Genomic DNA, 14408 nt, shown 5'->3' on the forward strand with positions numbered 1-14408 from the left:
AAACCTTAAACCTTATTTCTCGCCATTATGACTTTAATTCTCGCAATTCCGACTTTTTATAACTATAACTTTATCACTTGTATATGTATGTACATTTTTCTAAAAAGGAAACAAATTACTTGTTCATTTTAAGAGACCTCTCTTATTTTCTCTTGTATATTTAGTGTTGATCTCTAATAAAGAAAACGTACTTCCTATTTTATTTCACATTTTAGCAACCATTTTATATATAGATTTGAAATTTCTATACAACTGAAACTTGGACACATTTTAGAGTATTCAATATGCAACTTGTATAACAGTACAGATTTACTATCCTCTGAAAATAAACTCAACATACAGCCATTATTGTCAAAATAGCTGGCAACAAAAGTGACTGTACATTATGTAACCATGAAAGGCCACACATCCTATTCATCATGTTTTTGTCTACTTGACAAGACCATACAAATTTGTGTAAATTGTATTTGAGCAGTTTGAGCAAATTTGGTGCTTTAGGTACAATTCTTTTATTCTGACCACTGGATGTTCAACATGGCACCTCATGTCAAAGATTTTTTGAGGATTTCAGAATTAGAATTGTTGTTCTCCACAAAGATGGTCTAGGCTATAAGATCGGTAACATCCTGAAACTGAGTTACAGTACTGGTCAGGGTCATACCCACGTTTTCTAAGACAGGTTTCACTCGGAACAGGCCTCGCAAGGGTCAATCAAAGATGTTGAGTTCTCGTGCTGTGCATCAGGTGCAGAAGCTGGTTTAAAAAAAAAAAAAGTGATGCATGAGTGCTGCAGCATTGATTTAGAGGTTGCAGAAGCTAAAGGTCTGCATGTCAGTGCTCAGAACATACACCACACACTGCAACAAGTCGGTTTGCATGGCTGTCGTCCCAGTAGAAAGCCTTTTCTGAAGCTGGCTCACAAGAAAGCCTGCAAACAGTTTGCTAAAGACAACCTGTCCAAGAGCATATATTTCTGGAACCATGTCCTGTGGTCTGATGAGACTAAGATAAACTTGTTTGGCTCAGATGGTGTCCAGCATGTGTGGCAATACATTGGTAAGGAGTAACAAAAAATTGTGTCTTGCCTACAGTCAAGCATGGTGGTGGTAGCATCATTGTCTGGGACTGAATGAGTGCTGCTGGTACTGGGAAGCTGTGGTTTAATTAAGGGAAACATTGATTTTAATGTGTAATGTGACATTCTGAAGCAGAACTTGATGCCCTTCCTTCAGAAACTAGGCCAAATGGCAGATTTCCAACATGAACACGACCCCAAACACACTACCAAGATGACAACTGCCTTGCTGAAGGTGAAGATCATGGAGTGACCAAGTATGTCTCCAGACCTAAACCCTATTCCGCACCTGTTGGTCCTCAAGCAGAAGGTGGAAAAGTGGCAGGTGTCTAACATCCAGCAGCTTATGATGTCATTTTGGAGGATTCCAGCAGTAACCTGTGCAGCACTGGTGAATTCTATGCCAGGAGGGTTAGATATCAATGGCAGTGCTAGATATCAATGGTGCTCACACATAATATTGACACTTGTTATTTTTAGACGACAGTAAATCTATACTGCTATACAAGCTGCACATTGACTACTCTGAAATATATCCAAGTTTAATTTCTATAGTATTGTCCCTTGAGAACATATAATAAAATGGTTGCTGAAATATGAGGGGTGTACTCACTTTTGTGAGATACACTCTCTCTCTCTCTCTCTCTCTCTCTCTCTCTCTCTCTCTCTCTCTCTCTCTCTTTCTGTATTACATAAATAACACGTACACGACACGGATGTATTTTTGAATATTTCAGATAATCTATGGCAGATTAGTAATTGCATAATTACGTAATTTGAATAAATGTATAGTGTAATATATGCACACTGTTTGGTCAAATGTGTGTAGCCATTTGATCACATTTGTTCTTCCCTAAGCTGCTCCCACTGTAGCACACATTTGTATAAAATGCCTATGTATGCTGTAACTTAAAGAATTCTCCTTAGGGAAAAAACCTGTGCCGACACAACAATAATCTTGTAGAGAGGCTTCACAGAAGTGCAGCATTACTATAACAACAAATTGGGAATGAATGGTAGTCAACAAGGACATACAGGACATGCGTGAATTATGGTATAGGGATTGCAAAATATATATTATTTATTTTCAGTTCTATGAGGTAAAATAGATGTACTAACTAATACTAAATGTTAGATGAAAATGTTTTGCATGAGAAAGATAGAGAGCAAAATGTGAAATGATGAAAGAGACCATTGATGGACCTCGACAGACTCTCATCTCGTGACCTGCTTCTTTTCAGCCTCTAGGGTTTCACCGCAAGACTTCTCAAGCAGCATGACTCAGAGACACATATCCCACATTCCTCACTCTATATAATGGAGTTCTTCATTTCAAAACCTTGCAGACACATTGAGCCATTATCACCACAGCTCCAAGTATTTAGAATAATTAGTATGAATATGAGGTTGAATATGATAAATAATATATTAGTATGATGCTATGTCATATATATTACTGGTGTAATAAATTTTGTTACATGTTTGTTTTTGTGTACATAGGCTAACATGACAATACACTAAGGCATGTGTTACTGAGCTTGATTTTTCTTTTAAGGTTCCAATGAGGTTAGTTAAAGTAATTACTAGAATAAAAAAAGCAAAGATGCATAGATGTCTGTAGAATGGTGCCTTTACATTCTTTTTGTATATGCAAGGTGCAAAATCTTTTAACACAATACGCTTTAACCTCAGACAATCACACTGTTTTCAAACTCTGTAGAAATGTATACATTATATGACCAAAAGTCTGTGGACACATAACCATCACAGCCATATGTGAATTCCATTTCAGATTTAGTCCCCCTCCTGTTATAATAAAGCCTGCTGGAAAGCTACCTGCACAACACTATTGTTTATGCCCCAATAAAAAAGTAAAAAGGTGCAGTACACAAAGAGACTCTAGATCAGGGGTCCTCAACCAATGGGCTGCAATCCTATACTGGACCATGGATCATTTGGTTTTGTGCCACACAAAGATTTTTTAAAGTTGTATTTAAATTAATAATTTTATATATATATATATATATATATATATATATATATATATATATATATATATATATATATATATAATGTGTGTGTGTGTAATAATTTAATCCTATAATATGTACTATATGATATCATATGCACATTATTGTGTATTATGACAACCCCACCCCAGGATTGTGGAAAAATTATATTGCGTGAAACTGGTCAATGATGCAAAAACGCTTGTGGACCACTGCTCAGGGTAATTGTGTGCAGTTTGGGAAAACCCATATAGGGGTGTAATAGTTAGGTGTCCACAAACAATGGTGTGGCATGCTATAATTGCTGGTATAGCATGCCACACCATTGTTTGTGGACACCTAACTATTACACCTAACTATTACACTATTACAACAGTGATCAAAAGGTCCAGCATTATAGTTTTGTTTTCTTGCTTATATGGCAAAGGGCATGTAAATTAACACATACATTAGGTAATATACATGCCCTTTGCCATATAAGCAAGAAAACAAAACTATAATGCTGGACTTTTTGATCACTGTTGGACTTTTTGGTGGCATGTTAGTGAAAGCTTACTTTTACTTCAGTACACATGTATATTTACATTCCTAATTCGATGACTATTCATAACCTTTTTGTTTTGTTTTGCCACTGTTCCTAATTGTCTGTGAATACATGTATTTTGATGAGCACATTTGCGTTTAAGTGCTCAAACTTTAACAAATATATTACTCATGCAGTTAAGCAAATCATAAATGGGAAACTTGGGGACTTTCTATTTCCAAACTGGAATTAGAGTACTCTTTTTTATTAAACACTATTTCATAAAGACCTAATAGTTTCAGAATTGTAAAAAAACAACAGCCCCCTCCCCCTCTCCCCTGTCACTCTGTGTGACTCAGCTGCCGACACTGTAGACTACTTCCATTTCCTGGGAACCATCTTCTCTCAGGACCTCAAGTGGGAGCTAGATATCAGCTCTATGAATATAAAAAGCACACCAGACATTGTACTTCGTGCATCAGCTGAAGAAGTTCAACTTACCAAAGTCAATGATGGTGCACTTCTACACCTCCATCATTGAGTCTATACCCACATCCTCCATCACCATCTAGAACACTGCTGCCACTGATAAAGACATAGGCAGACTGCAGCATGTCATTCATTCTGCTAAGAAGGTGATTGCCTACAATTTTCATCTTACACAACTTGTACACTTTCAGGACCCTGAAGCTGGCAGCTACGATTGTGGCTGAGCCCAAACACCAAAAAAAACAGAGTTTCTTTCCTTCCGCAACTGACCTTGTCAACAATATCAATGACCCATCATTATCTCTAATTTCCTCCATAAACACTTAGATTTTATTAATGTAAACTCTGCACTTCTATTTCATGTGTGTTACATTAATGCAAGCAACCAAGACTGTTGTATTGCAACCCTGCACATTTATTTGGAAAATAAAATTTTCATTGCCTCAGTTTAACATACCTTGCACAAATTGCATTGTTGATGTATTTGTTAAGCTGCCACTCTTGGGCCCTTGAGCAAGGCCCTTAACCCTCTATGCTCCGGGTGTCCCTTACGAGGGAAATATCAAGGTCCGTGACGTCGGCGTGACGTGGGGCTGCCTTCCCGTGGGCTCACCACCTGCAGGAGGGACCGTAAGGGACGGTGCTGTGAGGATTGGGCAGCAGTCGAAGGCGGGGGCCTGCTTAGACTGCTGCCCCCACGACCCGAATTACGGATAAGCGGGAGAAAATGAATGAATGAATGAATGTATTTGTTATTTATTACATTTGATTTTTCTAGTTTTTGTTTGTATATTTTTATAGTATCAGCACACCATGACAACTTTTTTTTATTCTTTCACTCATTCTTGATTTGGCTACAGCCTTTGCACTTTTAACATGATGGCTATTAGTTGAATGGAACATTAACATGAATAATATAAAAAAAGAAACCAGGTACAATTTGCAGAATTTATATCTATAACTTTATTTTTATATATTTATTTATTTAAATATAGTGTCCATTCCTATGAATGTAGTTCTTATTAAGCCATTTCTGTAATTGTTTATGAATACATACTAACTTTTGTGGATCTATGCTAATATTTCAGGCCAAACACCTCCTGTGTGTTAAACTTGTAGAAAGATGAAATATAAAATAGAATAGAATAAATATGCACTGAGTGTATATTTAATAATAAACAAAGTGTTCAAGTAAATTTTTTTTTTTTACTTGTATGTACCATTCAGCCCAATTACACCAACCTAGCTGGGACCATTCATTCTTTTTCTCTGCGCTATTAATTCCCTAGTCAAACTTGATCCAATCCAGTCTTAACACCTCCTGCGACTGATTTTTGCTATTAAAATGCAAAAATAAAATTTGCGATTATCTTAATCCTTTGGGCAATAGGTGGAGTCTCCATTTATAATCCAGTGAATGATGTCAGAGTCAGGAGTTTTGGTTGATTAAAAAGGCTCAGGCTCATTTAAAAAAGGTTTGGCACTCCTCAAAGTTCTTGACTTGGGCTGCGTTTCAAGAATTGTTGAGGATTGAACCTGTTGGGTGGGGGAAGACTTGGAGAATGAGAACAGCTCTTACAGTCCTGGGTTTGACCCTCTCTTTGGCTGCAATTTCAAGTGAGTATCACTAAATAAAATATATTTTTTTATATAAGTTCAAATCTATAATGCTTACATTACAAAACTGTATGTTACCAGAACAGAAGCTACAGTTCTTGTTAATCAATAGACAAGAGCAAAAAAGAATCCAGTATTATTTCTTTCAATCATTCTATATTAAAAGATGCATCATATATATTGTATTCATTACATCTCTATGCATTTTATTTATTGCACACCCAAAGATGCAAAGCTGACAATAAGCTCTAATTAATTTGTAATTAACACTGATATGATTAAAATCAGTGAGATATAGCAAATTGTATTGTTACAATTGTGATTTTATTGTTATTTGTACTTTTTGGCAAATTTTTTACAAAAGTTTTAAGATATTTTTTGTTTGTATTTGTATTTATTTCATTTTATTCATGATTTTCTTTTTTTACACACACCACACACACACACACACACACACACACACACACACACACACACACACACACACACACACACACACACTATATATATATATATCTCAGTTGGTTGTATTAGGCTTTTCTTATTCCTAAAGTTGGGATTATGAATGTAAGCAGTCATCTGAGAATCACATGAGAAGGATAGAAAAGGATTGGACATGACTTGTGACTCTCACAGCCGGGAACATGTTGTGTCCCCGTCCCCCTCCCCCCTTCAGCTTTTGTTTTTCTTTCATCCCTCTTTTTCTTCTCTTAACTTTATGATTCATCTAAATTACTGAAGTGTCTGAATAATCACCCTGTCTAATGAGAATGCTCTATTATGAATGCATAATGTTTTCAATCAAACGATTGAATTCTAACCAAAAATGTGTTTTTAAAAAGTAGTTCTCGAATCAAAATTAATAAGCTGTTTCTTTATCATTAAGCAAAAATATATACATGAGACTATTATTACCTGTACCTTTCTGTTTAAATTTTTGCCCCAATTAATTCTCATTCATAGTCATTGCCAGTCAATTTACCAACATCCTTCCTAAGGATCATAGAATTATGCTGTAGACACCCATGCATCAATTTGTACACATACTCTTCTGTTGTCTAGTGTCACATTGGTTTGTTTGTCAGGGATCTTGTGTGTTATCCAATCACATTCATTTAGGTCAATGTATAATCTGAAGGCAGAGTCGCTACAGGACTTGAAAGATTCTATTAGAAAATGGATAGTTTTCACAGACTTTTAAAGATTCTTTATATAATTTACTCTATATAATCTAATTTGTGAACTGTGAATTTTAAAAGACAAATGTACAGAGAAGTTTGCATTTCTTCTCTCCATTACAAATTCAAAATCAGTGTGTCTCATCTGTTCACTGTATCACAATTTCACTACAGCAATTTCTGACTGTATTGTTTTTTTCTTTCAGGTGCCAGAACCCATTTTACACGCTACCGTTCATGGAATTCACGAATGTACCCAGTGTGGAGAGATGGTGACCCTCGATACAGGGACTGTTGGAAAGGTGTGGGGCTGAGCTGATTGTAATGTATTTTATGTATTGAACCAGAATATTACTTTGTAAATTGTAAAAATATCTTCAAATTAATCTTTCAATTCATATGTACCATTTTTGATCGGGTTACTACGTATACATCACATCATTGTGACCATTTATAACTAACAGCTGTTGATATATTGATTATCTTTGATTTATCATTTATCCTCTGTTCAAAATTAATTGTAATGTAAAAGTCAGAAATGTATTCAAGATCAAGATAGCTTAATCACACTAATATTTCTTACAGGTGGACAGGTAACATTTGACGTAAAAAATGACGCCCCAACCCTGATCGGAGCCAAAACAACATTTAATATCAATGTTCTTCCACCTGGGAATCAAACAGTACTGCCTAATGGGACAGTGGTGTGGAGCCAAAACTGCACTATTAATGGTTAGCACAATTAATACAGTACTTTAATAAAGCCTTTTCTGTCATTTTAAATGATTTAGTTTTCAAATATTTAATCTAAAATCTTTTATACATATTTTATAAAAATATTTGCATTTTCACATGCACCACATATAAAGTAAAAGTAACCTTTACAAAACAGAAAAAACATGATGAATCCTATAATTTTATTTCCTGTGAACATTAAGCATGTAATATCTTGTGTGGGGAAAATTAAATCTATAGTGTGATATCTACTGTATGCAAATTGATGGAATTTATGATCAGTTAGTGTTAAATTCTTTACTGCTTCAGTGCCTAAAATCTTGACCTTAATATTTAACTAGTGATAATTCCTGATTACCCTCAACATATATTTTCTTTTTTAATTTGCTTTCAGAAACCCAGTACACCAAGGGCGAACATGTTTACCCAGAATTCAACACTACCCAAGAATGGACAGGATTTTTTCCTGATGGAACACCATTCACTACAACTTTGGCAAGGCGACCTCGCTTCATCTTTGTGTGGAAGACTTGGGGTAAGATATGCATATTCATAACATTTTAAATATGTAAAATGAAATAACTAATATTGGAACACAGATAAATAATCTTATATCTTAAGACATTATATTGAACATTGTTGCATGACTCCTTCTTTCATCTCTGAAGGTAGATATTGGCAGGTGGCTGGTGGTCCTTCCTCTGCCCTCACTATTGGAACAGACAATATACCACTGGGCTCTTACAACATGGAGGTGGTTATTTATCATTATCGAGGAAAAGACAGGTTTATTCCTCTTGGATATGCGTCGACACAGTTCTCTGTCACAGGTGTGTGGGTGTGTTTGTAATATAGAAGATGGATTTATTTTCAGTAGTAGTATTAATTGTAGCAAAGGCTTTTTGTATCTAATCAAGAATTAAAGCAACAATGTGGGATTTTTACAATGAAAAATAAACAAACAGGGCCTCATGTTTTATTATTGTTACCACTCTATGTTTCTATGAGTTTATATTTTATGAGTCCTGTATTCCTGTGTTTATTTAGTAGAGTTTGACATTTCCATCAAGCTACGTGTCATATTTCACTAGTATCCTGTATTTCCAATTTATTACTACAGTAGTTTCCTATTTGCAGTGTTCTATGTTCCCAGTACTTTATATTCCTGTTCCCAGTGTTCCATATTTCACTATTCTATATTATGCCATTCAGTATTCCCATTCTAAAATCATAGAGGTTACTGTATTCCCATGGTCCCTTATTTCTAATGTCAGGATTCTCTTATTCCCATTCTCAGTGCCCTATATTCCCGCTGTCATGAAGTATAATTCTAGAATTCTATGCCATATAGAATCAATAAAACATATATTAAAGATGTATGAAGTAGCACTAATACAAATGAGAGAGATGTTACAGGTAAATCTAATGTAAATACACATACAGGAATTTTTAGACATAAGCACCCATTAATCCCTGAACTCTTTTGTTTCCTAATTTAGATCAGATTCCATTCATAGTGACTCTGTCACAGACTGGTGATGTTAACCAGACAGATCAGAGCTTTATCCAGAATCGGCCTGTAACCTTCAACGTTGGTGTCCATGACCCCAGCAAGTACCTCAGTGGGTCTGACCTTACCTTTACCTGGGACTTTGGTGACAACAGTGGAACACTTATCTCCCGTCAACCCTCTGTTACACACACTTACCTCGCAACTGGTTCATTTACTCCACAGCTTGTGCTGATGGCTGCTATCTCAAGTGGCTGTGTCCCAAATCCAACCACTGGGGTTATAACTGCAGGTGAGTTACATCACCTTCTGTAACATCATGCAAGGACTAAAATAAGACTTTAAATACACTGCAATGAGAGTTCATGACATTTAATGGGGGGAGTGTGAAATTGCATTACAGCAAAAACAGCAGACAATAGCCACAAGCCTAGCAACCATTTAGCCATCCAATGTTAGTGATAACGCTAGCATTGATTATGAAACACAATTTGTATGGTCTGTACTATGTACTATGAATATTATTACTGTATATTAACTGATCTAAAGCCAATAGTGCTATAAACTAATTTAAAAGTAGTTATAGGTGATCTTTACACTTATGGCTTATAGTTCAAATGTTAATTTGACATCACTCTATGAACAGAGAAGTAACAGGTAGTTGAAAATTGAGGGGGTGTTTTTGGGTTTTGTGTAGGTGTGGCTAATATAATAAAGATTGATATATACATTTTTCTTTCTTACTATTGCAAAGTCAAACTATTTGTGTGGTCAATCTGAATTCAGGCTCAGTTTATTTAAATTAACCAAACACATTAAAAATTTAGATCCTCTAAAAATCAATTACATTTACTTAAGTCCGTATTTTGCCCTTCTTCATAGCCCAAGCAGTGACAGTGGCATCAGAAGCTCCAGCTGCACAACCCTCTAATATGGATGCTTCCCCTGAGCCTGTACTTGAGCAAGAAAGCATAATTTCTGCAATTCCAGCAGCAGCTAACGACTTAGCCGCAGATACAGCTGCAGATCAGGTTTCTGATATTCCAGCCACTGGTGAAACACCTACAGATGGCAGTGTAGAAACCGAAGGCCTTGCAGTTGTTGATGCTGCTGCTTCTATTACCCCAAACGAGGAGGATGTAGCAGAGTCAGCTGTGACTGATGCCGCATTGGAAGCTGCAGCAGTTGCCACTGGAGAGCCAGACACATTAGCACCTTCTGCTGATGTTATTCTTAATAATGTGGCCACAGATGCTACAGTTGTTCAAACAGTGCCATCTATAGTACCAGTGGTTGAGATTGTGGAAACTGTAAATGATGCTACCCCAGATGAAGTCATTTCTGAAGCTGATGTAATTACAGATACTGCTACAGGTGAGGATGTGTTATTGATTTATTAAATAAACACTTTTCATATACAGATCATAAATGTAATTACCACAAAGGAGATTTCAACACAAATGAGATTTTCTTGATCTGGGAAAAGAAAATATGGCACTAATATACTGTATTTGTTTGAATCAAGAGGTTTTCTGTTATTGATTTAGTGCGGGTTTTATGCTAATGATAATCACTTGTCCACTACCTACTTTCTGTGGTCTGGATAAGACAGTATTGAATTGGGAAAAAAACCTTTTTGCTAACAACTTTTTTTTTTATCTAGTTGCTGTTATTTCCACCATATCTCCAATAACACAGAATGAGACAGAGGAAACACAAGCTGCTCTGCTTATTGCAAAGCGTCAAGCTCCAGAACTTCCAGCAGAGGGAAACTGCATGATTTACCGCTATGGCTCTTTTTCCTTAACTTTGGATGTTGTTCGTAAGTGACACATAGATTTACTCAGCATTCCAAAGCTTTTGGATTTGGACTTGTAAATATATGCTTGAGCATAGGAGTACAACAATATAGCTACATATGATTGGACATTTACTTTTAAACATGTAGACTTGTATACCCGGTCAATGCATAATGAATCACAATATTTAGTTCTGCTTTAGGGTTTACTTTCATTTGAGTAACAATCATGTTAATGTCACCTCATAGCTCCATGGTAACCTAAGATTACGATCTGTGTGGAGTTTAGCATGTTCTCATTCTTCGTTTGGATTTGCCTCAGGGTTCTTTCTTTTCATCCCATTGTGCAAAATACAATCATAACCAGGCAGTATAAATTACATAGAAATTAAAATTTGTGTTTACCAAGCAAATAACTGTGGCTTTAAATACCTATTTTTCTCTCAGATGAAATGTGTAACTTTTGCACAGTTAGCTGATTTTAACAATTATATAAGAATTATATAAACATTTAGCAGCTTTAATGCAGTAGATTCTAACCTTTAATAACATTTGTTTGTCTATCGTTCTTTCCTTAGAGGGAATTGAGAGTGTGGAGATTGTGGAGATGAGTAATGTTGCCGTGTTGGCCACCAATGTGGAGCAGAATGCTGTGGATCTCACCGTCACCTGTCAGGGAAGGTCAGGAAAACATTTCACATGAACCCTTAACCAATATTTTTTTACAGTTACCTCTAAACCAAAATGTATTTAATAAAAAAAACACATCCCTAAAATTTTAAATACCACAATGGCATGAGAAATTGAAAATAAAAGAGAGAATGAGGAAGTGGAAAGACAAACTTGGAAATTGGTTCAGAATAAACATTTTAGAAACTGAGGAATCTAGGTCTGTTACAGGAACCTTGCTTTTTGACCTTAAAAAACCTAAAGAAAGGAACTTATACCCAGTTATTTCTACTTAATTACTTTAGGCCAGGAACACTGGAACTTGAAACATGATCTTAATCCCATGAATTATAAATAATAAATAATAATAAATCCAGGACTTTTAGCTAAATAACTTAAACCAGGTAGCATCAGCTCAGAAAGCCTGGAACTTGGGCCCATGATTCTAAAAAGATGAATTTTATGCTTATTAGTTAAATTTAAGGTCCAGAAACATTTTGAGATTAGAAAATGTAAGCTTTTGAGACTATACTCACAGTTACAACTCATCGTATTATTTATCTGTTTCATTATATCAAGGACTATCAATAGATTGAAATATTTTATCAAATTAATCGCACATTTTTATCTGTTATAAATGTACCTTAAATGAATACTTTTCAAGTTTTTAATACTCTAATCAACATGGCCATGGACAACTATGGAGGCTTTATGCAAATGTAGAATTAAACATAGAATTAAAAAAATGTGAAGCTTAAAATGAGTAAAAGTATCTTATTTATAATACTTTCAAAATACTAAATATTTGATCAATATTTTCAGCTTGCCGAGTGAAGTGTGTACCATGGTGATGGACTCAGACTGCATCAGTCCTGTGCAGACAGAGTGTAATGCTGTGACTCCAACTGAGTGCCAGATGATCCTGAGGCGCTTCTTTAATGAGTCTGGAACTTTCTGCATTAATGTATCTCTGACTAATGATGTCAGTTTTGCTGTAGCAACTGCGAGGCTCAGTGTCACTGTGGGTAAGGATTTGTCAAATACTGTATATATCATTACGTTTAGTTTAAATTGTTTCTAATTGTTAGTGAGTAATTAATTTAGATATATATTTATCCACCTTACTGTAATATTAATATGAATATTTTTATGTTTTACACATTTATAAATGTAGATTCAGGCTCTTCCTCAGCTGGTGCTGCCACTGCAGTACTTGGCGTTCTTGTGCTTGTCTGTGCTGTAGCCACAATTGCCTTAACTTACAGGTGAGTACTGTCTTTTGTTTTATGTCTTTTTACTGCTTTTAAATGATAAAAAGGAGCTATACGTATGGTTGTTATTATTATTATTATTATTATTAGTAGTAGTAGTAGGAGGGAGAAGGGGGGAAGGAGGAATATAAGAAAGTAGTACTAGAAGTAGTAATATAACTGGTATTACATTTCTTTTTTGTAAAATACTGTTTAATTCCATAATTACATCCTTTAGTTCTACAAAACATTTTAAAATGTGTTTATATATATATATATATATATATATATATATATATATATATATATATATATATATATATATATATATATATATATATATATATATAATTTTTCTAACCCTTTAATATTAACACATTCAAAGGCGACTGAAGTCATACCAGGTGCTCAAAAACGACTCGACACATGGCATCATGGGCATTTCTGGGTTTAAGTCTGTTCCAATGTTAATGTGGAACTTCCTGACCCGACAGAGCACTGCAGAGAGCCGCCCTTTGCTGCAGGGACGAGTGGTGTAAACACACACACGCATGCACATACACATATACACACACACAAACACACTTATATTTGTGCTAATGTTACATTCATATGTAACATGTCCAATTAGTGACTAATGTTCATTTTGCATTAAAATGACATTACATTGTTAAGAATGTAGCACTTGGTTTGTCCCAGGTGAGAAAGAATGTTTTAATGTTGGGTTCTATATCAGCCTGACCGTGTATTGAGCATAAGAAATAAACGTAATGCAAGGGAATTATGTTAATGTTTTAAATATGGAAAATGTATGGCTAAACTGATAATAACTGCATGCCTAATACACACACCAGACTAAACACACACACACACACACACGCACACAATAATTTGACTAAAGCTTTATGTACTACTATGCAGAACTATTACATGTTCATAGAGGTAGATTAGATGGATTTCTTTGAATAAATATATTTACATTGACTTAAAATTAATGAAAGAAAACCATGTCCAGTATCTTGATCAGTGTTACTTAAAACTGGCCTTCTTCAATAACTGTTTTGCTTTATGGTTTTGCTAATAAATGCATGCTGATCATTTATGAGTATTACAAATCCTAGCCGATAAAAAGGACGTAGTTCATATCTGTTAAGTTTGAGGTGCTTTGCTTTTACCTATTACTGACTTGTTATCCTGAAATAAAGAAATTTTTGTGCTATACATTCCTTCATTATGGTACAGGTTTTTTTTTACAATTTTGATTGCAGCCATTGAAATACTAAACTAGACAATGCATAATTAGAGGAATGGTTTGGAAAATGTATGTGAAAAAGGCAAAGTGAAAGTGAGCATGCAGGCTTTCCATTTCCTATGAGCATGCTATGTTTGAAGAAGTGGTGGATGTTGCTCAAGTACAGCTAAGGCAAAATGAGCTAATCCAACAAACAACCAACAAAGCTTTCTAGCGCTGCGCAAATTACAAAACTGTTATATTTTCAATTAAATTATTTAGATTTTATTTAAATATTTCACATTTAATATAGTGTTTATGGAG

General features: G+C 35.1%; 1 protein-coding gene across 1 annotated transcript; it reads left to right on the top strand.

Moving 5' to 3' along the window:
* The first annotated feature begins 5542 nt into the window (after window positions 1-5542).
* Window positions 5543-14074, top strand: pmela (premelanosome protein a). The gene is made up of 12 exons (XM_083534127.1): window positions 5543-5713; window positions 7098-7193; window positions 7477-7623; window positions 8021-8161; window positions 8295-8456; window positions 9126-9428; window positions 10028-10510; window positions 10800-10958; window positions 11513-11615; window positions 12426-12628; window positions 12778-12868; window positions 13239-14074. Exons 1-12 carry the CDS (start codon window positions 5659-5661, stop codon window positions 13390-13392), a joined length of 2097 nt encoding a protein of 698 aa, XP_083390253.1. The 5' UTR covers window positions 5543-5658; the 3' UTR covers window positions 13393-14074.
* The last annotated feature ends 334 nt before the right edge of the window (window positions 14075-14408 follow it).

This window comes from Silurus aristotelis, assembly GCF_946808225.1.
Source record: "Silurus aristotelis genome assembly, chromosome: 28".
NCBI classification, from domain to species: domain Eukaryota; kingdom Metazoa; phylum Chordata; class Actinopteri; order Siluriformes; family Siluridae; genus Silurus; species Silurus aristotelis.